The 26,511-nt window shown below is 39.5% G+C and overlaps 1 protein-coding gene across 1 annotated transcript in view; it reads right to left on the reverse strand.

Annotated features, from left to right (window-relative positions):
• PLBD1 (phospholipase B domain containing 1) overlaps nucleotides 1–26,511 on the reverse strand; it is a 67,731-nt gene that overhangs the window by 19,691 nt on the left and 21,529 nt on the right. Inside the window, exons 5-6 of the mRNA XM_004460323.4 lie at nucleotides 17,256–17,396; nucleotides 16,634–16,778 (exon numbers count right to left, since the gene is read on the reverse strand). Coding sequence (XP_004460380.2) covers nucleotides 16,634–16,778; nucleotides 17,256–17,396 — 286 coding nt within the window. The remainder of the gene's footprint in view (nucleotides 1–16,633; nucleotides 16,779–17,255; nucleotides 17,397–26,511) is intronic.

Raw genomic sequence — 26,511 nt, forward strand, 5'->3', positions numbered from 1 at the left:
AACACAAGTGCATTCCAGAGAGTTACGCTCCTAATTAAGCTTGAAACCTCAGCCTCATGGGGATAATCATTATTGAGATCTTCAATTACAAGCACCTTGAATGGGTTCCAGCCTTGGTTCCCACGCAAGAGCTCCACACGCCCATCACTTAGCATACAAGGAAGCCCTCTGAGTTCAGGGCTCTTTTAGTTTTAACCATTTAACTTAAATGCAAACCAAGCATTTTCTGGGGGGGAAAAAGATTATTTACAGTCAGATACATTATGTTTGATCCCAGTCCCCAATTGTTTAGTAGAGACAAAACAAATACTAGATTTTTTCCCCTTGTCACCAAAAAATGGAGCACAAATTTATAGTTACTTATTTAAAAGTTCTAATTGCCAAATTCCCATAAAACTCACCAGGTCCTTTCCAAATGTCGTTTATAATTAAGGAGGCCACAAAGGACTGACTTCAAGGTATACTCCTCCACTGCATTTAGAGCAGGGGTCCTAACCGTTTTTATTTCACAGACCCCTTTGCCAGTCAGGTGAGATGACTACTACTGTCATTTATTAATTAAGTGAAGGAAATGCTAGATTTCCATTAGACATCAGAGGAAATAAAGATAATAAATGGATTTTTTTCAATTCAAGCTCACAGACCCCCTGAAATCTTTCCATGGGCCCCCTGGAGCCCCACAGACCCCTGCTTGGGAACCCCGGACTTAGAGAGTTATATCTGAACTGCCTTGCTAACAACTCCTGAACGTCTTGGGCATCTGTTTCAAATCAAGGGTGAAAACAGGGAGGGCAGTAGGAGTAGAAAACAATGAGGCTCTGAGAGAGGCTGTGATCACGTCGGCGGGCTCACCTCCACCACCCATTTCATTTCTACCTTCTTCTCTCCTGCAAGTCCCACCAGATTCCCCCCTTTTCCTCCATTTTTTCTTTTTCCTTCCTTCCTTCCCACCTCCCTCCCTCCTTCCACAATATTTATTCAGTAACTATAATGCGAATGGCTCTGTAGTGGCCCTGGGGACATAGATATGAATAGGATATGGCACCAGTTGTTTAGATGGTTACAGGTTAATGGTATAGACAGACCAGAAAATGATACGTGGCCTCTCAGGAAAATATGCGTGGGTACTAGAATATGTCAAAGGAGTGATACCTTAACCTGGAGGTTAAGGATTTTAAAGGGAGCTCTTGTGATGCCTTTTGGTAATATTTAAAGTATTTGGGTATATGTATTAACAGGCAATAAAAATGCTCAGACCAGGGTTGAGCATTCCAATAATGACAATAATGACAGCAAAAAGAAAACAGGTGATTTTCCCCCCTTAGGTAAAAATGATAAAAACTGTATAAATTATTAAAAACAACTATAGAGACACTAGAAAATGATCAAAGGTAGAGAGAAACGAACACTGCTACTATATTTGTATGCAATGGTATGTGGCTCCTCTGCTTCAGTGTACTCCCCACACCTCACGCCCAGTTCTGCAATGTATAATAATTATTAATATATAAGTGCCTCCCAGCTCTGGGAAACTGTGCCCATACTGGTTTAGGAAGGCAGATGTCAGAGTTCAATGTAGCAGAACAGCTGGAAATTTAAGAGGGGAATTTTGGAAGCAAGAGAGCTATAGAAGAGCAGAGATCCAATATGTCAATGTAAACTCTGTCTAGTACCCTGGCTTACCACTAACTGTGCATGAGTGTGGAAGATGCCAGGAATCCCAGGGTAAAAACAAAGGAGTGGAATTTACCATTGTAAGGCAGAATTGTGCATGGTGAGAAATGTCAGCATGTTGCAACTTTGATGAGTTCATCTATAGCTCAGAATGTTTGAGCTATTAGAAGGCAAAACTCAGAGCTGGAAGAGCAACTGGAAATTTTCAGGGCAATCTGGGAAGCAAGGAAATTACCAAAAGGGTTAGCTCTAAAATCTGTATATACTCTGCCAAAATCCTTGGATGACTGCTAAACTGTAGAGATGCAAAGCCAACTTCTAGGGAGCTAGACTGAAAAAGGAGCAGTTGGAAGTATCACTGAGCAAAGACATTGCCTGCTGCACATTGCAAGGAAGATGATATTTTGATGTTGGTATAAAGCAAGGTAACTGCCTATTATAAAAACCATGAATAATCCTCAGAAAAACAAAGCCCAGAGTCACTACAACACACTATCTTAAATATCCAGCTCTCAAAACCAAAAATTACTAAACATGTAAAGAAACAGGAAAATATGACCCACACTTAGAAAAAAGTCACAAGAACCTCTCTCCAAGTGGGCCTACATGTTGGATTTAGCAAAGATGTTGACTGGTTCAAAAAAGGAAAATATGGTATTAAGAGTTACTGGAAAGGGAATCTGAATAGGGTAATGGAAACTAAACAAAGAACAAAATGAAAATTCTAGACCTGAAAACTAAATTACTGAAATGAAAAATTCACCAGATGTGTTCAATAGTAAATTTAAGATGACAGAAGAAAGTATCAGTAAAGTTGAAGATGGATCAATGGAAATTATCCAACTTGAAGTATAATGGGAAGAAAAGACTGAAGAAAAATGAACAAAGCCCCAAGATTGTGGAACAATATTAAGCATATTATACTAAGAAGCATCCTGAGATATAAATAATTGAGTCCCAGAGGGAGAGAAGAGAGATAGGGGATGGAAACATTATTTGAAGACAAAACAGCTGAAAAATATTCAAATTTGTTGAAAACCTTTAATTTACAGATTCTAGAAGTTCAATAAAACACAAGTAGTATAAGCCCAAAGAAAACCACAACTAGCACACATCATACTCAAAGGTCTGAAAGCCAAAGATAAAAATATAAATGCAGAAAGAAAAAAAAAGAGGAAAAAATGATATGATTAACAGCTTTCTTCTTATAAAAAATATTTGACACTAGAAGATATTGGAATGACATATTCCAAATGTTGAAAGAAAAAAAAGTCTGAGCTCCTGAAGATTGCCCTTACATCTGTTCAAAAACAACAGCAAAATAAATTTTCAGGTGGACAAAAATTGAGAGAATTCTTTGCTTGCAGATATACATTACAAGAAATGCTGCAAGAAGTCTTTCAGGCCAAAGGAAATGGCACTGAATAGTAACTCAGATATACAGGAAGGAATAAAGAGCACCCAAAAATAGCTCTTATCTTTCTTGTTTATCTATTTCTTGTTAAAATTTCTTTAAAAGACATGACTTTTAAAATAAAGAATATAATACTATATTGGTGGGTTTATAACATATATATATATATATATAAATATATATATATATATATATATATGATAACAATAGCACAAAGATGGTGGTAAATGGGACTATTACTGCTGCAATGTTTTTACCAAAAGAAATTAAATATTAATTTTAAGTAAATTGTGATGAGTTTAAAAATGCATATTACACCTCCTAGAAAACACAATGCAAAGAAGTATAGCTAAAAAACTAGTTGAGGTACTAAAATATGAAATATTTTGTTAGAATACTAATTTGTTTAATAGGAAAGGAGGAACAGAGAAACAAAACAGAAATGAAACAAAGAAAACAAATAGCAAAATGGTAAATCTAAATCCAAATATACACATAGTTACATTAAATGTAAATGAAGGATGCGGACTTGGTCCAATGGATAGGGTGTCCACCTACCACATGGGAGGTCCGCGGTTCAAACCCCAGTTCTCCTTGACCCATGTGGAGCTGGCCTATGCACGGTGCTGATGCACGCAAGGAGTGCCCTGCCACGTAGGGGTGTCCCCCACATAGGGGAGCCCCACACGCAAGGAGTGTGCCCCGTAAGGAGAGTCACCCAGTGCGAAAGAAAGTGCAGCCTGCCCAAGAATGGCACCGCACACATGGAGAGCTGACACAACAAGATGATGCAACCAAAAGAAACACGAATTCCAAGTGCTGCTGGTAAGGATAGAAGCGGTCACAGAAGAACACACAGAGAATGGACACAGAGAGCAGACAACTGGGAGGGGAGGAAGAGGAGAGAAATAAATAAAAAATAAATCTTAAAAAAAAAAAACGTAAATGGACTGGGGAGTGGGTGCAGCTCAGTGGTTGAGCACCTGCTTCCCATGTATAAGGTCTCAGGTTCAATCCTGGGTACCTCTGAAAAAAAAAGTAGACCAAAAACTCCTATCAAAAGTCAAAACTTGTCAGGCTTGATTAAAGAAAGAAAAAGCAAGACCCAATTACTTGATGTCTAAAAGAGACACATTAAATACATTCACAAATCTGGTTGAAAGTAAATGGATTAGGAAGTGGATTTGACTCAACGGATAGGGCATCTGCCTACCACATGGAAGTTCCAGAGTTCAAACCCAGGGCTTTCTGATCTGTGGGATAAGCTGGCCCACGTGCAGTGCTGACATGTGCAAGGAGTGCCGTGCCATGTGGGGGTGTCCCTGCATAGGGGAGCCCCATGCGCAAGGAGCACGCCCAGTAAGGAGAGCTGCCCAGTGCAAATAAAGAGCAGGCTGCCCAGGGTGGCACCCACACATGGAGAGCTGATGCAGCAATATGACGCAACAAAGAGACACAGATTCCGGATGCCACTGACACAAGCGGACACAGAACACACAGCGAATGGACACAGAGAGCAGACAACTGGGAGGGGGAGGGGAGCTGGGAAGGGGAGAGAAGTAAATAAAAAAAATAAAAATTTAAAAAAAGTAAATGGATTGAATAAATGCATGATGCAAAGAATAAACCTAAGAAATCTAGAGTGGCTATATTAATATCAGTGATACAGACTTTAAGAAGGAGTTAAAATAAGGGCAAAAAGGAACATTTCTTATCAATAAAGGGTCAAAATAATATAGGAATATATAATAATTATTAATATTTAAGTGTCTAACAACAGAGCACCAAAATATATGAAGCAAAACTGCCAGAAGTGAAAGGAGAAATAGACAAATCAAGGTAAATCAATTATCTAAGCTTCCATCCTAGAAAGCTAGAAAAAAAGGGAAACATTAAATGCAAAGTAAGTAGAAGGAAGAAAATAATAATGGAAATCCATGAAGAAGAATAGTAGAAAAACTATGAAAAAATCAATGACACCAAAACCTGGTTCTTGGAAAATTTCACTTAAATTTATACACCTGTAGCTACATCTTTAAAAAAGAAAGATGACAAATATCATGAGTGATAAAGGGGACTTAACTAAAGATCCTACAGACATTAAAGATTGATGAAAATATTATAAATAACTATGCCAAGAAACACAATTCAGATAAAACAGACAAATTCCTTAAAAGATACAAATTTTCAAAACTGATTCAAGAAGAATCAGAAAATTAGAATGGACAAATATCTGGAAGAAATTGAATTCATAATTAAAAATATTCCAACAGGGGAGCAGATGTGGCTCAGTGGTTGAGCGCCCAACTCCCACATAGGAGGTCCTTGGTTTGGTTTGTGGTGCTTCCTAAAAAACAAACAAACAACAAGCGAAATGAACAAAAAACCAACTCAGGGAAGCCAATGTGGCTCAGTGGTTGAGCACTGGCTTCCCCCATATGAGGTTCTGGGTTCAACGCCCAGCTCCTGGTACCTGAGAGAGAGAGAGAGAGGGAGGGAGGGAAGGAGGGAGGGAGGGAGGGAGTGAGGGAAGAAGGAAGGAAGGAAGGAAGAAAGGAAGAAAGGAAGGAGGGAAGGAGGAAAGGAAGGAAGAAAGAAAGGAAGGAAGGAAGGGAGGAAGGGAGGGAGGGAGGGAGGGAGGAAGGAAGGAAAGTTGGTTCAAGCCCAGGGCCTCCTGACCTGTGTGGAGCTGGCCCACGGGCAGTGCTGATGCGTGCAAGGAGTGCCCTGCTACGTAGGGGTATCCCCCATGTAGGGGAGCCCCACGCACAATGAGTGTCCCCCACAAGGAAAGCTGCTCAGCGCAAAAGAAGTGCAGCCTGCCCAGGGTGTCACCACACACGGAGACCTGACGCAGCAAAATGATGCAAAAAAATAGACACAGATTGCTGGTGTCACTGACAAGAATGCAAGTGGACAAAGAAGAACACACAGCAAATGGACACAGAAAGCAGACAACTTGGGGGTGGGGGGTGGGGAAGGGGAAATAAAAAATAAAAATAAATAAAAAATAAAAATGAATTAACTCAAAATAGATTATTAGATTCGACATAAAACCTAAAGTTATAAAACTTCTGGAAAAATACAGGAGAAAATATTTAACTTTTAGATATTTGTATTCAAATATTTCTTGGATAGGACACAAAAAACATAAACCAAAAAATTTAAAATTGTCAAATTGGATAAAGAAGTTCTTCATTTCATTAGAAACCATTAAGAGAATAAAAAGGCAAACATGGAAGAAAATATTTGCAAAATATGTATCTGTAAATGGACTTGTATTCTGAATGTATAAAAAATGCTTACAACTCCATAAGAAGAAGAAATATAACCCATTTTTTTAAAAGAAGATATATGAAAAGATGTTCAAGATCACTAGTTATCAGGGAGATACAAAATAAAACCAGAAGTAGACACCACTGGAATGGCTAAAATGGCTAAAAGACTAACAATATCAAGTGTTGGTGGGGATGAGAAACTGGGACACTCAGATATTGCTAATGGGGATGCAAAAGAGTGGAGTCACTTTGGCAAACAGTTTGGCAGTTTTTTACATCCCACCCAAGGTAGCTAATTTCACTCCTAGGTATTTATCCCAGAGAAATAAAAGCATATGACAATACAGGGATTTGTATGTGAATGTTCATAGCATTATTCTAATAAATTGCCAAAAGGTGGAAACAATGCACATGTTCATTGCTGAGTGGTAAATAGATTGCAGTATATCCATACAGTAGAATTCTACTCCACAATGGAAAGGAATCGATTATTGACACGTGCAACAAAATGGACCTTAAAATCATTATGCCAAATTTTAAAAAACCAACCACAAAAACTGCATACTGTATATGAGATCATTTATTTAAAATTGTAGACAATGCAAAATTATAGTAATAGCATATCAGCAGTTGCCTGAGACTGGAAATTTTTAAAATTTAGGAATACCTTCCAGTACATACATACATAAGCAATGAACCATTGGAAAAAGGAATTAAAAAGCAATTTTGAGTATTGCAATATTGATTGCAAAGCATCATGGGAGAATTTTGGGGGGTGATGGAAATCTTTTATATTCTGATTGTGGTAGTAGTTACTAGATGTGTACATTTACCCGAACTCACTGAAATGTACAAATAAATGGGGGAATTTTATTATATGTAAATTTTACCTCAATAAAGATGTTCAAAAATGTCTATATTCATGAATTCTGTTAAATCCACTCTGGAAAACTTATCCTAGGGAAGTAATCTAAAAGAATAGGGGAAAAAAGATATTCAGTACAATTTTATTTCTAAAAGAAAAAGTTGAAAAACCTAAATGGCCCAATTATGGTATTTCTAAATAATGTGGCATTGTCCAGCTATTAATGATTAGAAAGACTGTTAAGCAGCACAAAACATTTTTATGATACAATATTAATTGAAAAAATCAGAATACAGGAATACCTCATTTTACTGTGCTTAATTTTATTGTACTTTGCAGATATTGTGGTTTTTACAAATGGAAGGTTTGTGGCAACCCTTCATTGAGCAAGTCTTTTGGCACCATTTTCCCAACACTTTGGGTTTCTGTCTCACATTTTGGTAATTCTTGCACTATTTCAAACTTCTTCATTATTATTTTATTTGTTATGGTGATCTGTGATCAGTGATCTTTGATGTTACTATTGCAATTTTGCAGGAGTGCCATAAACCATGCCCATATAAGATGGCAAACTTAATCGATAAATGTTGTGTGTTCTGACCGCTCTGTGCCTCCCTCTCCTTGGGTGTCCCCATTCTGTGAGACACAACAATATTGAAGTTAGACCAGTTAATAACCCTACAATGGCCTCTAACTGTTCAAGTGAATGGAAGATTCACATGTCTCTAACTTTAAACCAAAAGCTAGGAATGATTTAAATTTAGTGAAGAAGGTATATCAAAGAGCTGAGACAGGCTGATAGCTAGGCCTCTAGCTCCAGTTAGCAAAGCTGTGAATGCAAAGGACCAAGTCCTTGAATGAAATGAAAAGTGCCATCCCAGGGAATGCATGGCTGATAAGAAAGCAAAACAGCCTTATGCTGATATGGAGAAAGGCTTCTGGATAGAAGTTTAAACCAGCCACAATATTCGTTTAAGTCAAAGCCTAATCCAGAGCAAGGCTCTAACAGTCTTCAATTCTATGAAGGCTGAAAGAGGTGAGGAAGCTGCAGAGAAAAGTCTGAAGCTAGCAGAGATTGGTTCATGAGGTTTAGGGAAAAAGCCATCTCCATAACATAAAAGTGCAAAGTGAATCAACTGCTGATATAAGAAGCTACAGCAATTTATCCAGAAGATCTAGCTAAGATAATGGATGAAGGTGGGTGGCTACACTAAACAACAGATTTTCAACAGATGAAAGAGCCTTACTTTGGAAGAAGAAGAAGCCATCTAGGACTTTCATAACCAGAAAGGAAAAGCCAATGCCTGGCTTTAAAGCTTCAAAAGACATGCTGACTCTCTTGGTAGGGGCTAATGCAGCTGGTAACTTTAAGTTGAAGCCAGAGCTCACACATCATTCTGAAAATCCTAGGTCCTTAAGAATTAAGCTAAATCTACTCTGTCTGTGCTCTATAAATGGAACAATAAAGCATGAATGATAGCACAGCCTAGTTTACTGAATATTTAAGCCCACTGTTGAGACCTATTGCACAGGGAAAAAAAAATCCTTTAGAAATATTACTGCTCATTGACAATGTACCTGGTTACCCAAAAACTCTGATGGAGCTGTACAATGAGATGAATGTTGTTTTCAGGCCTACTAACACAACATCCATTCATCAGTTCACGAATTGTGGAGTAATTTTGACTTTCAAGTCCTATTATTTTAAGAAATACATTTTGTAAGGCTGTAGGTGCCATAGATAGTGATTCCTCTGATGGATCTGGGCAAAGTTAATTGAAAACCTTCTGGAAAGGATCCACCATTCGAGATGCCATTAAGAACATTCTTGATTCATGGGAGGAGGTCAAAATATCAACGTTCACAGGAGTTTGGAAGAAGTTGATTCCAACTCTTAAGAATGACTTTTAGGCATTCAAGACTTCAGTGGAGGAAGTAACTGCAGATATGGTAGAAATAGCTGGAGAGCTACAATTAGAAGTGGAGCCTGAAGATATGACTGGATTGCTGCAATCTCATGATCAAACTTTAATGGATGAGGAGTTGTTTCTTAGGGATGAGCAAAGTTAAGTGGTTTCTTGAGAGAGAATTTACTTCTGATGAGGATGCTGTGAACACTGTTGAAATGGCAACAAAGGATTTAGAATATACATCAACTTAATTGTTATTATATTCTACTGTGGACAAAATGCTATCAAAAAGCATCACATGCTACAGAGAAATCTTTCATGAAAGGAGGAGTCAACTGATGCAGCGAACTTCGTTGTTATCTTATATTAAGAAGTTACCACAGTCACCCCAACCTTCAGCAGCCACCACCCTGATCAGTCAGCAGCCCTCAGCGAGGCGGGACCCCCCACCAGCAAAAAGATTACGACTCGTTGAAGTCAGACGATGGTCAGCATTTTTTTAAGCAATCAAGTATTTTTTAAAATTAAAGTGTGTACATGTTTTAGGGACATAATGCTACTGCATACTTAATAAACTATAGTATCCTGTAAACATGACTTTGATACGCACTGGGAAACCAAAAAAATTTTGTGACTCTCCTTATGGTGATATTTGCTTTACTGTGGTAGTCTAGAAGCAAATCCACAATTATCTGAAATATGCCTGTCTAAAATGAGACCATATCATGATTACAGTGTGTGGAAATTACATTAACCTACGGTCGGAAATCAGAAGGGAACACACACACATAGAAAATGAAGGCTGGAAGGAATAGCCAGCAAATCTTATTTCATTTAATTTTTACTTATACTGTTTTGTGAAGTGCCAGACAGTTGCTTCAGATGACATATAGGAAGTGTGGGTCCTTTTGCGTTAATCTTTTTTTTTTTAAGTATTAATTTTTTTTTTTAAATTTGAAGATATTTTCACACAGAAAAGTTGGAAAAATAGTACAAAGAACTCTTGCTTACTTTTTAAAAAATTTCTGTCAAAAAAAAAAATTTCTGTCTTTATTTTTTAATGTTACATTAAAAAAAATGAGGTCCCCATATACCTCCCCACCCCCCTCACCCCACTCCTCCCATAACAACAACCTCCTCCAACATCCATGGGACATTCATTGCACTTGGTGACTATATCTCTGAGCACTGCTGCACCACATGGTCAATGGTCCACATTATAGTTTACACTCTCCCCCAGTCCACCCAGTGGGCCATGGGAAGACATACAATGTCCAGTAACTGTCCCTGCAGTACCACCCAGGACAAATCCAAGTCCTGAAAATGCCCCCACATCACATCTCTTCTTCCCACTCCCTACCCTCAGCAGCTACCATGGCCACTTTCTCCATATCAATGCTACGTTTACTTCCATTACTAATCACAATAGTTCCAGAATAGAGTACCAGTAAGTCCACTCTAATCCATACTCAATTCCCCCATTCTGTGGACCCTGGGATGGTTGTCTACTCCACCTCTGTACTGAGAGGGTGCTTAGATTCCACTTGGATGATGGATGCAATTCTCCTGTTTGCAGTTGTAGGCACTCTCGGCTCCCTGGTGTGGTGGTTGACCTTCTTCACCTCCCTGTTAGCTGATTGGGGTAAGTCCAATAAACCAGAGGGTAGGAGTTGCAAGTCTGTTGAGGCTCAGGGCCTGGCTATCACATGGACAGTCCAGAGAGTCAGGTCCCCTGATTATACACTAAACCACAACACCAACCACTGGTCCAGTAAAAGTGACAGGAGAGGCTTGTGAACAAAGATCATATCTGAGTCCAGCTCCATCACACTCAGGACCACAAACTCCAAAGTAGGGCCAACTGACATGGCACTGAAGTCCATCTGCCATGACCATAGAACCTGTGGGTCTCTGCAGCCATCAGAAGAACCAACACCTGGGGTTGCATCTTGCTTACTCTATATCCAGAGTCACCAATTGTTAACATTTTGCCTCATTTGCTATATCATTCTCTGTCTATATATATATTTTTCTGAATCACTCAAGATTAAAATGTATATATCATTCCCCCTTACTCCTAAATACTTCAGCATATTTTTCCTAAGAATAAGAACATTTCTTTTATTATTCCAGTACAATGATCAACTTCAGGAAAATTAACATTGCACAATGCTTTTGCCTAATCTACTATCCATAATTTTGTCCATTGACCAATGTCTTTTATAGCTTTTTTTTTTTTTTTTGAGGTACCAAGGCCTCAGGGTTGAACCCCTGAGACCACGTATCTGGGATGACAGCGTTCAACCACTGAGTCACATTGGCTCCCCTAGATTGTTTTTTTCGTTTGTTTGCTTGTTGTTTGTTTTTTTGTTTTTAGGAGGCACCGGAAACTGAACCCAGGACCTCCCATGTGGGAAGCAGGTGCTCAACCACATGAGCCATATCCATTCCCTTTTATATTTTTGCTTTAATCTTCCACCTGGAAAAATCTAAATCTTCCATGGGTCTGGTCTCTCCTGAAGGGATTCATGTCAGAACACAAGAAGCCAGTAGACACACTCATTCCCCTGGAGAGGATTCCAAAGTTTCCTGAGTCCCTCCTTTGTGCTGAGTCTTTGTGCAGTGGCACTGGCAAACTTTTCATTATGGTCCTTCCTATGAGTTTTCTCTGTCTTACTTCATTGATTCTTGCCCTGCATTGCCCAAATTAGTATTTGGCTGTGTATGAATCCTGGGGAAGGCTATACAGGGCTTCTATCTCCTTTAGTCTTATCAATTGCTGGGAAAAACAGGCCATGGCTATTCAAAACCCTTCTTGGGAGTGACAGAAAGCTTCTAGAACAAGGTTATCCAGTGCTACCCTCGTTGGGGTTTCCAGGGCTTTGGATAAATATTTTTTTGCAGGAACCCTGCCTATATAAATAATTTTTTATTTAAAAACATATTACAAAATTCATGGGCCCAATTGAGGTATAGTGACCTATCAAGGAAGATTTAGAATAATGGGCGGAAAAAAGAATTTGCATGTTTGTTTTTTGCCCAATCAGAGCATGTGAAGATTCTTATAGTGTCCTGGCACCATTCCTTTGTGTTCTTTATAATCAAATGCATTGTTCCTGGCTAACTTCGTATCTCCCATCATGAGAAGAAGGTAACAACACTGTTATTTTACTCCCCAAGCTGTGACTCACTGGAACCTGTTGGTACTGAAACAGCATGGATCTCCTTGCCTCTGCCTTCCCTGACACCATTAACTTAGTGGCTCTGCAACAGTTCTCATGCCACTTGATCCTGGCCTCCAGCGACTCAAAGATAGCATGCTTGGTTGACGACACAACAAATACAAATCTTACCCAGAGTGTTACAAAAAATTTGAACAATGCTTTTTTCTTGTTCCATATGTTTTTTTCACTTTCTTGGTATTGTCCTTTAACATACAAAATATTCTAATTTTTATAAAGTATATTTTATCTATTTTTCTTTTTTTGCTTGAGCTTTTGGTATCATATCTAAGAAATCACTGCCAAGTCTAAAGTTATGAAGGTTTCCCCCTATGTTTTCTCCTAACAGTTTTATGGTTTTTTATGTTTAGGTCTTTGATCCATTTAGAATTAATTTTTCATATGGTGTGAGGTAGTGGTCCAACTTCATTCTTTAGCCGTATGTACATCCAGTTTTCCCAGGGCCATTTGTTGAAGAGACCACTCTTTCCCCAGTGGGTCAATGGCTGATTTTTAATTGGCTCCTTGAAATAGGGTCTTCCATTTTCAAGACACTTTTCCAACAATGCTGGTGGGGACTGTCTTGTCGATCAGTTCTGCGATGCTCACCAGCCCCAGCCCGTGAATGTCAGTCGTGCTTTTGGCTGCTCTTCTGGCCACAGCATCCTGGCCGTCCTCTAGGTGGCAGGTGAATTGGGCTTGGAGCCCCTTCCGGCTGCAGGACCTGCCAGACGGATGGATGCTGGGGGGCAATCAGTGGGCGCCATGCCCAGTCTGCATACTCGCACAATGTTGTTGGTGTTGGTCCTCTTTTGATGTACTTTCTGGATTAATATGGAGTTATTAAACTAATCCGCTTCCTTGACCTAGCCAACTCTATATATTTATGTAGTCAGCTAGGGGTCTGGAGAATGCAAAGTGTGAGATTGGCTTAGAAAAGTGTAGGCATGCTGGAGGCAGCAAATCCTTTTGTGATATAGGTGAACGAAGCATGAACGATTTCTATTGTTCCCACTATTCTCCTTTGTTGAGGAACAGTTTTACCAATGCCCTTCTGACTACCTTATTAGGTAATTATGCCTCAAAGATTCTGGCTCAGACAACTGAAGCACATACAAAGTTGTGATGTGCTGTAATAATTCAGCAGTCATTTTTTTCCTTCTTAAAGACATATCAATTTTCCATCCATACACTGATTGACCATTACAAAATATTATGTGATCTGGATGAATGCACCAGCATTCTAAATGCTCTTAATAGATACGTATTGAGGAGTAAACAAATTACATAATTTTTACAAATTTGTGAATTAAGTATTGTATTTAGCCTCATTCCACAGATAAGAAAACAGGTTCACCAAGTAAAGAATTTGGATTTCTTCATATGTTGAGGAACAGTTTAGCAGATGCCCAAGCCATATCTTTTTCCTTCTTGGAAATCTCAGAAACTTTGTCAGTTTGTCTTGAAGCTTTAGTGTTTTTCATGGCAATCACCTTGATGGTCACTTCTATAGGCCATGATGTGTTGTAAAAGTATGGATAGATGCATATGAAATCTTCAGAGTTATTGGTATCTTTTTTTGATGGCAGCTATCCCATCCCAGTTACCATCGTCTTTAGCATATGCCTCAACCCAAGTCAAGGCCTGTCTTGCTGACACACACGAATTCTTAAGTCTCCTGTCTAGGTCATGAAGATCCTCAAAGCCCTATCTCCATTAATTCAAAAATAACACCACCCTCCTCACCCATTCAACCTACCATGGTGCCCCTCCACTAAAGAAAAATGAACAAGTCACGCTGCTTTGTTCTGGGTTCAGAGGCTCCCATGGCATGAATTGCATGACAAAGCTTAGTTCCTAATACTTGATGAATCCAATGTGGCTGTTCCCTTAAACAATTCCTAGTACCAGAAACGAGATTCCACATGTTTTCTTGTTTGCTGTTGAGAACAATGCTGTCCAGCAGAAGGAAATACGAATTGCGTTGCTCCACTAACTACCCTAAAACATCTTGGGGCAAAAAAATGGCTTTTGTTCTCTCTGTAGCTCTACGTATCTGTTTCAGAAGGATATATATGCAAATGTCAACAGGATCATAAAAGTCATAGGGAAATCCTTCTATGTCTTCCCCCATCACTAGCTCTGGACTGTCAGATTAGCTAAGAACACCATATTCAGTGGAAATTTCAAACCAGTGCAGGTAATAGCTGAACATTGCATTTCATAGGAACTAAGAAGAGTAAGAACATTTGACTGGTCTTGTCTCTTACTGTCCTTAAATTCCTGTCTAATAAACCATAAAAGAATGAAATCACAGTCTAACTCAGAGCAAGTCCTCCTTAATCCTAAGAAATTAAGCAAACTGAGGCAAAGATGGAAACAAAGTGGTCCCAAAAGAAGTATTAGGTCACAAGGACAGAAAAATATTGGGTTCTACTTCTGGTCAGCATGCCTGGTAGGAATTTCTAGAAGTTAACACCCAGGTGGGGTAATGATACTCTGACAAAGGTAAATAGATATGGCAGGTGGTTGGTATAGTCATTCCTTGAGTTACAGATATGGAATTAAAGGTCAGAAGTGTCCATCCTGTGTTCATGTTAGACTCTTAGGAGTTTTGTAGGAATTCTCCCAGTTTTGCTCATGATGTTTCCTGAAGAAGCTACAAACCTATAGTCCACAGGGGCAATTACAGCTGGCTGATGTGCTTTGTTTACAAAGTGGGTTTTCTTTTTTATCCTTCTAATTCATATTTCTATCTTTTCTTAAGAAGTGGGAAGATGTGGAAACACTGGCGTCTACATCTGTCTTAGTCAGTGAGAGCTGGAAGTTGGTCTCTTTTGAGTTTGCTACAATTGTTTTCACTTCCTCTTTTCTTAGACCAGCCCCTTTAAATCATTTTCATCACCTGCCTGTCTCCTTTAGGTATAGAAGTGTGCAGCCCCTAACTCTACAAAGACTTTCCTCCCGTCCTTCTCTCTCTCTTGAACTTCTGGTCAACATTCATGGTCCATCTCAAATGTCCTTTCCCAACAAGCAGATGTGCTTTCTTCCTCTTCTGAATACCTATCATTCTTTTCACACTTCTTTTGTAGCAAACCCCGTCTCCAGTAATATTATTATTCTTGTCTGCATTGTGCTTACTATCCTCCTGACTAACATGGTAAGGTTGATAAACTCTCAAATCCATTCATGTATTCATTCATCCAGCAAAAATGTATTTAGTCCTGTAGATTGTCATTACTCCTGGGAGTTATGCTCTACCAAGTCTCCAGGAACACTGACCCACTGCTCCTAGAGGAAATGCAGGGTTAGAGACCTGCAAGCTCTACTCACAACATATTTGTCAACTGGTCAAGATATAAACCTTGTTTCAGGCATGTTTCTGTTTAAAGACACCTCGTTTAATATATATTGACATTGCGCTCACGGCCCACACCACGACAGCTCAGGGCTGAATGCAGCTAATCCCACACATGTACTTCCTCTGTAAGGCACACCACAGCCTTCTTGCACTTAGGAACTCGAAAGCGCTTCAGCATTATGACTGGGGACATTTTAAACAGCAAAATCACCAACAGAAAGCACAAAAATGTGACACCAAAGACACAACCTGTGAGAAACGTGGCTCTGAATATTCTGGAAAAAGACACTTGTAACAACAGTCTGAGAACTGAAACCAAAAGGCAGAGCGTCACTTTGTTAGACTTCAGCTGGGAACATGTGTAACTGGCAACTCGCTTTTTTTTTTTTTTTTTGCCACCCTGCACATGTTGGCAAATGACTGCGAAAGCACCTCGAGTATTGATTCTGAGGTTACAAAGAATCACAAATACGGAATTCACAAGCAGTGAGGGCTGGCCGCCCGGGGTGCCCATCATGAGGCTCGGTGCGGTGGATGAGGCAATGGAACAGAGGCCACACCTGCGGGCTGATCCTCAGAGCAGGAACAGTTTCTTGCTCATCTTTGCTTCCAGGGTGCAGCCTATGAAATGACCTTGCACTTATTACTCAGATGGCATTTGTTGAAGTTAATTTAGAAGCACCCATTTACATTTACAAAGGGCCTACTACCAGGCAACTCGATTCACCCAGATTTTGGCATTCTATTAAATGAAAGTGTTAGAGCTATATAGCTCTTCAAAAAGCGTGCTAGAAATCAGAATTTTCATTCATGTATACTAACCATTAAACCTCTCTTCTCCCATTGCAGCTACTCTGAATCGCTGTTTTATTCTGTAATAGTACTCAGGTGTCCCTCTAAATTTACTTACCTGGGTAACTGCTGAAAGAGAGGCGACTACTGCTGGTGTATTTATCTTGGATGTTGAAGTCCCAGTGTTTATATATCCTGAGCATGGCAGCGTAGGTGTACCAGCTTGAGTGAGCAAAAAAGATGTTCTCAAATCCAGGAAGAACCTATGGCCAGAATCAAAGTGAATGATGCAGCGGCAGTCAGATCACTAACTTCCATTCTAAGGGCAGGAAGTTATACAGGGACTGTGTCAATTCAGGAACTCTTCTGCAGTTACTTCCTCAAAGTCTAAGTGCCTATGGCTATATCTACTACTTGGAAAATATGGCCAAGGAATGCAACCTTAAATATGCACCAAAACAGAGTCCACCATTCTAACCTCCACAATGAAAGATTCTAGAGTGTGGGAGGCAGATACATGAAACATGAGAGGAATGGTGGAAGAAACAGAGCTAACTCACGTGCTTCCAATTCCCTCCACCAGTTTCCTTCTGGTTCTTAACTTCAGTGACAGAGGAACCCAGGAGCTGACACAGCTACAGCCGGGGGCAATGAGAGGTGGCCACAACTCGGGTGATGTGCAGAAAGAGTCACATGGACCAGAACAAGGAGAGAGGGAGGAGCTGCTGGGTGTGTCTTACCTTAATGAGAGCAGAACAATGTCCCAGATCCCATCTCTTAAAAACCTTCAGAGTGGAGCTTTTGTTATGGGAAAGTGAAGGAATCAGATCCAACAGATCTCCAACGGCATTCAAGAACTGAATCTGGAACAGGGTCAGAGGCTGGAGAAGGACAAAGGCTGCACTTAGCACTGATTTGCGATGAGATGCCATTTTTACGTTTTTCTTCTGGTTTAGGGATCAACTGAATTATTACCTTGTGAAGGGTCCCTAGTGAAACCAGTGTACTTAATGTAGCTTATAAAATGTTTTTTCATTAATTTATATTTGCATTCTTATTTATTTATTTATTTATTTCTCTCCTCTTCCCCCCATCCCAGTTGTCTGTTCTCTGTGTCTACTTGCTGCATCTTCTTTGTCCGCTTCTGTTGTTGTCAGCGGCACGGGAATCTGTGTCTCTCTTTGTTGCGTCATCTTGTTGTGTCACTTCTCTGTGTGTGCAGCACCATTCCTGGGCAGGCTGCTCTTTCTTTCCCGCTGGGTGGCTCTCCTTACGGGGCACACTGCTTGCACGTGGGGCTCCCCTATGCAGGGGACACCCCTGCGTGGCAGGGCACCCCCCTGCATGGCAGGGCACCCCTTGCACGCATCAGCACTGCACATGGGCCAGCTCCACATGGGTCGAGGCGGCCCAGGGTTTGAACTGCGGACCTCCCATGTGGTAGACAGACGCCCTAACCACTGGGCCAAGTCCGCCACCTATATTTGCATTCTTCTACAGCAGGGTTTCTCAATCTCAGCACTATTGAGTCTTTGGGGGTGTGTGTGTGCTGTGCTGTGCATTGTAGGGTGTTTAGTAGCATTCCTGGCCTCTATCCACTAGTTGTGGGAAAACGTTTCCTAGAAGGAAAATCAACCCCAGTTGAGACCTTACAGCAAACACGTTCAACCAAGAGACCTTTGATTTTGATTGTGTGCTTGATATAGGACTGACTTGACAGTGTTAGCCTGGGAACAATTATCAGACATATACAAGAACATGAACTTTATGCTAACTAGAGAGCACTTCTCCAGCAAGAGTAAAAACTTAATGTTCATCCCAGGGAAGTGGATGTGGCTCAAGTGACTGAACTCCCATCTACCACACAGGAGGTCCCAGGCTCAGTTCCCAGTGCCTTCTAAAGAAGACTAGCGAGACAGAGAGCTGATGCGACAGGCAAGCATGGCCACAGGATGACACAACAAGAGACACGAGGAAAACATAATGAGAGACACAACAAAGCAGGGAGCAGAGGTGGCTCAAACAATTAGGCACCTCCCTCCCATATCAGAGGTCCTGGGCTCAGTTCCCAGAACCTCCTGAAGAGAAGACCAGCACACAACAAGCAGACATAGCAAATGCAAACAACGAGGGGGTGGGAACAAAGAAATAAATAATTAATTTTTAAAAAGTAAGTAAAATAAATCTTATAAAAAAAAAATTCAACCCACCAGAGTTAGGGCTAGGCCTCTACAAACAAACTGGTTCTTGGGATGAGATTATGGAAAGAACATGGATATTATGGCCAGAAAAGTAAACAGATTTAAAAAATAAAATCAACCCAATTATTTATATAAATACTCCCTTTTAAGTTTTTAAATTAATACATTCATTATTCAAAAATTTTTAAATGCTAAGATTTACAATGGAAAGTCTCCCTCCCAACACCTGTCACCCATTTATTTGTTCAGTTTTCGTTGGCAAAAATGTGTTGATTATAATGGTTCCTATTTTGATTGATAAGTATGTGTTTGAGCCTAGTTATAATGATTTAAAATTCACAGTCCAAAATGACAATTCCTTTTGCACCAAACTAACACTTTTTGTCTCCATGAATTTGCTTATTCTAGAGAATTCATGTAAGTGGAATCATCAGTATTTGATTTTTGTCTGGTTTATTTCATAATGTTTTCAAGCTTCATCCATGCTGTAGTATGTATCAGAATGTCATTCTTTTTTATGGCTGAATAATATTCCATTGTATGTATATACCACATTTTGTTTATACATGCATCTGATGGACACTTGGTTGTTTCTACCCTTTGGCTGTTGTATGTTCTATTTCTTTTTCTAGGCATTTATCAATCTCACCTAAGATTTCACATTTAAAGAGATAAAACTGTCCCAGCATTACTATATCTTTAATCTTTACAGTACCTGTAATTATATTTCCTTTTACATATCTAGTGCTTTTATTTCTGCCTTCTGTAATTTTTCTTGAAGAATCTGGTCAGTTTTGAATTTTTGGTCTTTTCTGAGAATCAAATTTTGGAACTGTTGGTCCTTGTTATTTTATATTTATTTAATATTTCATTAATTTCTACTCTTATTTTTATGTCTTCTCCTATACTTTGGTTCCAGAAATTGAACCCAGGACCTCTTACATGGGAAGCAGGCACTCAACCATTGAGCTACAGCTGCTTCCCCATGAGCGTTGTGTTTTTCATTTGTTCAGTTGTTTTTTAGGAGGTATCGGGAATCGAACCTGTGAACATTTATATAGTCGAAGCAGGCACTCAACCACTTAAGCTATATCTGCTCCCTTCCTATACTTTTTAAAAAAAGATTTATTTTATTTTTCATTATTTATCCCCTCCTCCCCCAGATGGTTCTCTCGTCTGTCTGCTCATTGTTTGCTCGCCTTCTCCAGGAGGCACCGGAAACTGAACCTGAGACCTCCCACATGAGAGGGGAAAGCCCAATGGCCTGAGCCACATTTGCTGCCCGCAGGCTGCAGAGTCTGCTGGCTTGTGGCATCTGCTTGTTGCGAGAGAAGGTGACATCTGCTTGTTTTCTTTTTAGGAAGCACCAGGATGGAAGCTGGGACCTCCTGTGTGGTAGACAGGTGCCCAGGGGTTGAGCCATATCCGCTTCCCCTTCCTATACTTTTTGATATATTCTGATATACTTTTTCCAGCTTCTCCTTTTGCATAACTAGCACTTTAGTTCTGAGACTTTCTTTTTTGTAATTTAAAGCTATAAATTTCCTTCCAAGAACTTCTTCAGGTGAATCATATAAATTTTGATTTGGGAGTACTGTTGTTTTGATTGGGTCTAAGTACTTTCTTATTTCTTAGAGTTGCTTAGGAATACTTATAAATTTACAAATATGTTTTAGGTCTCTAGTTATCTTTTATTATTTCTTATTTATATGATGATATTATTTTGGTTAGAATGTAGCATTATGAAAGTGATTCTTTGAAAAATGTTGAAGCTAGTTTTACAGTGTAAAATTATCAATGTTTAATGTGAGCATTAAAAGAATATGAAGGGAAGCAGCTGTGGCTCAATCAGTTGGGCTCCCATCTACCATATGGGAGGCCCTGGGTTTGCGTCCCAGGGCCTCCTTGTGAAGGCGGGCTCGTCTGCACACTGGAAAGCTGCCGGTCCAGAAGTGCTGAGGAGAGCCAACTCAGCAAGGTGATGCAACAAAAAAGGGAGACCAGCAAAAACACACAAAAGCGTGCAGCAAATGGACACAGAGAGCAGACAGCAGGCATGCTGCAAGGGGGGAGGAGAAATAAAATAAATAAATACAGACAAAGAAGAATGCACAGCGAATGGACACAGAGAACAGACAGCATACAAAAAGCCACAAAGGGGGGGGGAGATTTAAAAAAAAAGAATATGAAGGGAAACAGATGTAGCTCAGGTGGTTGAGTGCCTGTTTCCCATGTATGAGGTCCTGAGTTCAATCCCTGGTACCTCCTAAAAAAAAAAGAATATGAATTAAAAAAATTTTTTTTTTGCATTTCAGTGATTTTTTAAAAAAGATCCATGAGATGAAGCATGTTAACTATGCCATTCAAATCAGTTATGTCTTTACTGGCTTTTGTGTATCTATGTCTATTTGATCTATTAATTACTAAGAAAAGCATTAAAATTTCCCATTCTGATGGTAGTTTTGTCATTTTCTCTTTAAAATTCTGTCAACTTTGATTTATATATTGATATTTCGAGACCATGTTACTAGGTGCTTGTGGCAGTTTTATATTATTTATGAATTCCAAAAAGAGATATTATGTTTGTAAACTGGTCTGCTCCTCTGGGCATGATACCCCTTTGATTGTATTAAATTCAGAGGTTTCATTTACTTTCTTAAATCAAGATTAGGGATTTAATTCGACCATGTCATTAGGGCATGCAGGGTTGAGTCCCGCCACCTTGGTGGGCTATATAAACAGATACTCAATCAGGAACATGAAGATAGATGCACGGAGAAGAACACAGCAGAAAAGAGACAGCTCCACAGACATGGCAGAGGCCAGGAAGAAAGAAAAGCATGAGAGTCTACAGCTGACCTTATGAAGAGAACAGAGGAGCTGAGCCCAGAAAGAAATGAGCCCTCCAGCCTATAGCTGAGATCAGAAGAAGCTGGGTCCATGGAGCCCTAAGAGGAAGAGGAAGGCTGAACCCTCATAGACATCACCCACCATCTTGCTTCAACATGTTGCAACAGAGTTTGGTGAGGAAGAAACTTTGAGTTGGACTCTTTTGGGCCTTGTAACTGTAAATTTCTACTCCAAATAAATGCCCTTTATAAAAGCCAACAGATTTCTGATACTTTGCATCAGCACCCCTTTTGCCTGACAAATACAAAATTTGGTACTTGGAGTGGAGCATGCTGTGGCAATTACCAAAATGCTGGAACAGTTTTATAAATGGGCAAAGGTTATTTTTTGAAGGAATTGTGACATGCTTGATAGAAAACACCTAGATTGCTTTGAAGAGACTGTTGGTAGGAATATGGATACTAAAAAAAATTTTTATGAGGACTTAGAAGTAAATTATGAGGGAAGCAGACTTGGCCCAATGAATGCATGGGGCATCTGCCTACCACATGGGAAGCCCACAGTTCAAACCCCGGGCCTCCTTGACCCGTGTGGAGCTGCCCCATGCTCAGTGCTGATGTGCACAAGGAGTGCCATGCCACGCAGGGGTGTCCCCCACATAGGGGAGCCCCACATGCAAGGAGCGTGCCCCATAAGTAGAGCCGCCCAACACTAAAGAAAGTGCAGCCTGCCCAAGAATGGTGCCGCACACATGGAGAGCAGACGCAACAAAAAGAAACACAGATTCCCGGTGCTGCTGATAAGGATAGAAGTGGTCACAGAAGAACACACAGCGAATGGACAGAGAGAGCAGACAACTGGGGAGGGGGAGGGGAGAGAAATAAATTAAAAATAAATAAATCTTTAAAAAAAAAAGTAAATTATGAAACTATTATTGGAAACAGGAGGAAAGATGAACAGTATTTTGGTACTTTGCATCAGCACCCCTTTCGGCTAACTAATACAGTGTTCACAAGTGTTTAATTATTTTGTCCTAGTGAATTGAGTTGTTTCTTACTATGTAAGAGTCTTTTTATCTCTTAACATAGCTTTTTTTTTTGCATTAAAATATATTTGTTGTTACACCAACTTTCTTTTCGCTTGCATCTGTTTTTTTTTTCCATTGTTTGATTCCCAACCTTTTAGTGTCCTTACACGAGCAAAATCTTTTGTGAAAAAAAAAAAGGAAAAAAGACATGGACTTTATTTTAAATTCAGTTTGACAGTCTTTTCCTTTTAACTGGAGGTTTAATACATTTATAATTATTATTATTATTTATATATTGAATTTATTTCCACCATCATATTATGTGCTTTCAATTTTTCTCTTTTTTATTTTTCCCTATTTTACTTGTCTTCTTTTGGAATGATTATGCATTTTCTTCCTTATTCTATTTATTGACCTTTACTTGTTTAGATTGTCAAAACTTTAACTGTATTCACTTAATGGACACACTGGCTAGTTTAATATAACATAGTTTCCCCCCAGCATGGGACATGACTCCTGGGGATGAGCCTCCCTGGCACTGAGGGATTATTACCAAGCACCAGCTAGCAATGCAACTAGGAAAAGACCTTGATCAAAAGGGGGAAAGGGTAAAGGCAAATGAGTTTATTTGGCTAAGAGACTTCAAAGTGAATTGGGAGGTCATTCCAGAGGTTACATTTATGCACATCTCAGCAGGATCTCACTGACTGCCAAAGTAAATATTGCCTCAAATAGTGGGGCTCCTGAGGGCTCTGGAGACATCCAGACACTATAGGCAGGGCAGACAGTGCGGAGTTTAATGTCCTGTCAGAGAGCCCTACTTTGGAATTTATGCTCCCCAGTGTGTCAGTTGGACTCATTTGTGGTTTCCCTATGTATGGCTCTTCTGCCCCTTCGATTTGAACCTATAGTTACTACTAGAGTTGATAGGTGTATGTCCAAGAGACTTAAATCTTTGGGCTGTCCATGTGCCAATTGGGCCCTGAATCTCTCTCCAGTTCACTGGACTCATCCAGGACAACTAACAATGAGATGATGATGGACAAAGACCATCCAAAGGAAGAGCAAGATTCTGCAACTGCAAGCAAGTTAGTTCCATCCATCTGCCTCATGGGATCTAAGCCTCCTCTCAATTAGAAGCAGAGTGGGCATCACCATCCCAGAATCTTCAGTATTGAGGAATGAATGAAGGACTAGAGTAGATTTACTGGTATTCTACTAGAGACTTATTGTGATTCTAGCAATGGAAGAACTTTTATCATTGATGTGGAGGCAGTGGCACTGGAGACTCTAAGGGGAGGGAGAAGGAAAAATAATTGTAATATGGGGGCTTTTTCTGGACTTGGGAATTGTCCTGAATGACATTGTAATGACAGATACAGGTCATTATATATCTTGTCATAACTTACAAAATTGTGTGGGAGAGAATGTAAACTACAATGTAAACTATAATCCATGTTTAGTGGCAATGCTCCGAAATGTGTTCATCAATTATAACAAATGTACCACACTAATGGAGGATGTTGTTAATGTGGGAAAATGTGGGAGTGGTAGGGCATGGAGCATATGGGAATCTCCTATATTTTTTATGTAACATTTATGTGTATCTAAGTGCCTTTTTAAAAAATTTCTCCCTCTCCCCTTGTGGCTTGCGTTGTCTGCTCTCTGTGTCCATTTGCTGCATACTCTTCTGTGTTTTTGCTTGTCTCCCTTTTTGTTGTTGTTGTTGTGTCACCTTGCTAAGTCAGCACTGCATGGCACTTGTGGGTAGGGCGGCACTCTGCGGCACCCAGGCCAGTGGCTCTCTGCAGCATGCAAGCAAGCCTGCCTTCACAAGGAGGCCCTGGGATGCGAACCCAGGGCTTCCCTTATGGTAGACGGGAGTCCAACTGATTGAGCCACAGCTGCTTTCCTAAGTATCTTTTTTAAAAAATTAAAAAGCATATATATACATAACATAGTTAATTTAATAAAGTAAAAAAATTAACCAACATTTTAAGCCTATTTCCAAACAATACAAAGATTTTAGAATCCTTTTAATTCTAAACATCTTTCCCAATTTATATTCTATTATTGCAGAGTATTTTAGTATTAGTATGCACCCATAATATAAATTAGAATTATAATAACTGCTTGATGGTTTACCCAACTATTTATCAATTCTTTGCTCACCATTCTTTCTTATATTTCAGACCTTCCATCTGCTATCATTTTCTTTGTACCAGAAAGTCACTTACAATTCACTTAAGTATGGATTTTTGAATAGTAAATTCACTCTATTTTTTTTTTTGTCTGAAAATGTCTTTATTAACTCTTATTCTTGAAACAATTCTGATTCACAATTATTCTTCTAAGCAAATTGAAAAATTATCACATTGTCTCTGGGCTTTCATTTTTATTGTTGAGAAAATGACTGTCAGGTAATGCCTTTTCTCTCCATTTGCGCTTTTTGTTTTTAAAGCAATTCTCTTGAGATATATTCACATACCATACAGTTTATCCAAAATGTACAATTAATGGACTTTGGTACAAAATTGTTCTCAAGTTTCATTACAATGTGTCTAGGTGTGGATTTCCTTTTGTTTATACTGATTGGGATTCACAAAGCCTACTAGATCTGAGGATTGCTTTTTTTCATAGATTCTGAAATTTTCTCAGGTGTTTTCAAATATGGGCTCTTCCCTATTTGCTCACTTTCTGCAAAGCACTCTTAACCTCCAGGTCCCTTAACATGTCATTTGTAGTTTACATTTTCTGTCACCTTGGAATGAATTGTAGAGAATTTCTTCAGTTCTTTAAGTTTACTAATGTACTCTTGAAAAGAGTTTCTAATTTCAATTATTATAAGTTTTTTTTTTTTAGGTCTAGAAGTTGTAGTTATGTCTTCTCTCTTTTTTTTTTAAGATTAATTTATTTTTATTTATTTCTCTCCCCATCCCTCACCCCAGTTGTCTGCTCTCTGTGTCCATTTGCTGTGTGTTCTTCTGTGTCCATTTGCACTCTTGTCAGCGGCACCAGGAATCTGTGCCTCTTTTTCTTGCATCATCTTGCTGTGTCAGCTCTCCGTGAGCGGCACCACTCCTGGGCAGGCTGCACTTTTTCACGTGGGAAGGTTCTCCTTATTGGGCATACTTCTTGTGCATGGGGCTCCCCTATGCAGGGGACACCCCTGCATGGCATGGCATGGAACTTCTTGCACGCATCAGGACTGCACGTGGGCCAGCTCACCACATGGGTCGGGAGGCCCTGGGTTTGAACCCTGGACCTCCCATGTGGTAGGCGGATGCTCTATCAGTTGAGCAAAATCCACTTTCCTGTTTTTGTTTTTGTAGGAGGTACCAGGGATTGAACTCAGGACCTTGTACACAGAAAGCAGGCACTCAACCACTGAGCTATTTCCATTTCTCGATGAGAGTTGGTTTTTTCATTTGTTTGCTTATTTGTTTTTAGGAGGTGCCAGGGATTGAATTTGGGACTTCATATGTGGGAAGCAGGCACTCAACCACTTGAGCTACATCGACTCCTCTGTAGCTGAGTTTTAATTTTTGGACGTTGTAGCTTTTCATTTTGTAATTTTGTTATTGATTTATAGTTTATTTCAAAATATTTTTAGTATTTCTTGAGAGTTTTGAAGTCTAATATATGGTTAATCTTTGAGACTATTTTGTGTGAACTTGAAAAGGTATATTTTTCTATTTATAGGGTACATAAATCTATATATACATATAGATTTACTTTATTAAATTTGTTATACAGGGGTGTTCTATGTACCTACTTATCTTTTGGACATTTGATCTATTGTGGACTGAGAGGTGAATTAAAGTCTTACTTCTAACACGCTTTTATTTTTCCTTATCTCTCTTCTACATTTTACTTTGTATCGATGCTGTTTTTTGGTTTTTTAAAAAATTTTATGTC

The sequence above is a fragment of the Dasypus novemcinctus genome, chromosome 20 (genome assembly GCF_030445035.2).
Source record: "Dasypus novemcinctus isolate mDasNov1 chromosome 20, mDasNov1.1.hap2, whole genome shotgun sequence".
In the NCBI taxonomy this organism is placed as follows: domain Eukaryota; kingdom Metazoa; phylum Chordata; class Mammalia; order Cingulata; family Dasypodidae; genus Dasypus; species Dasypus novemcinctus.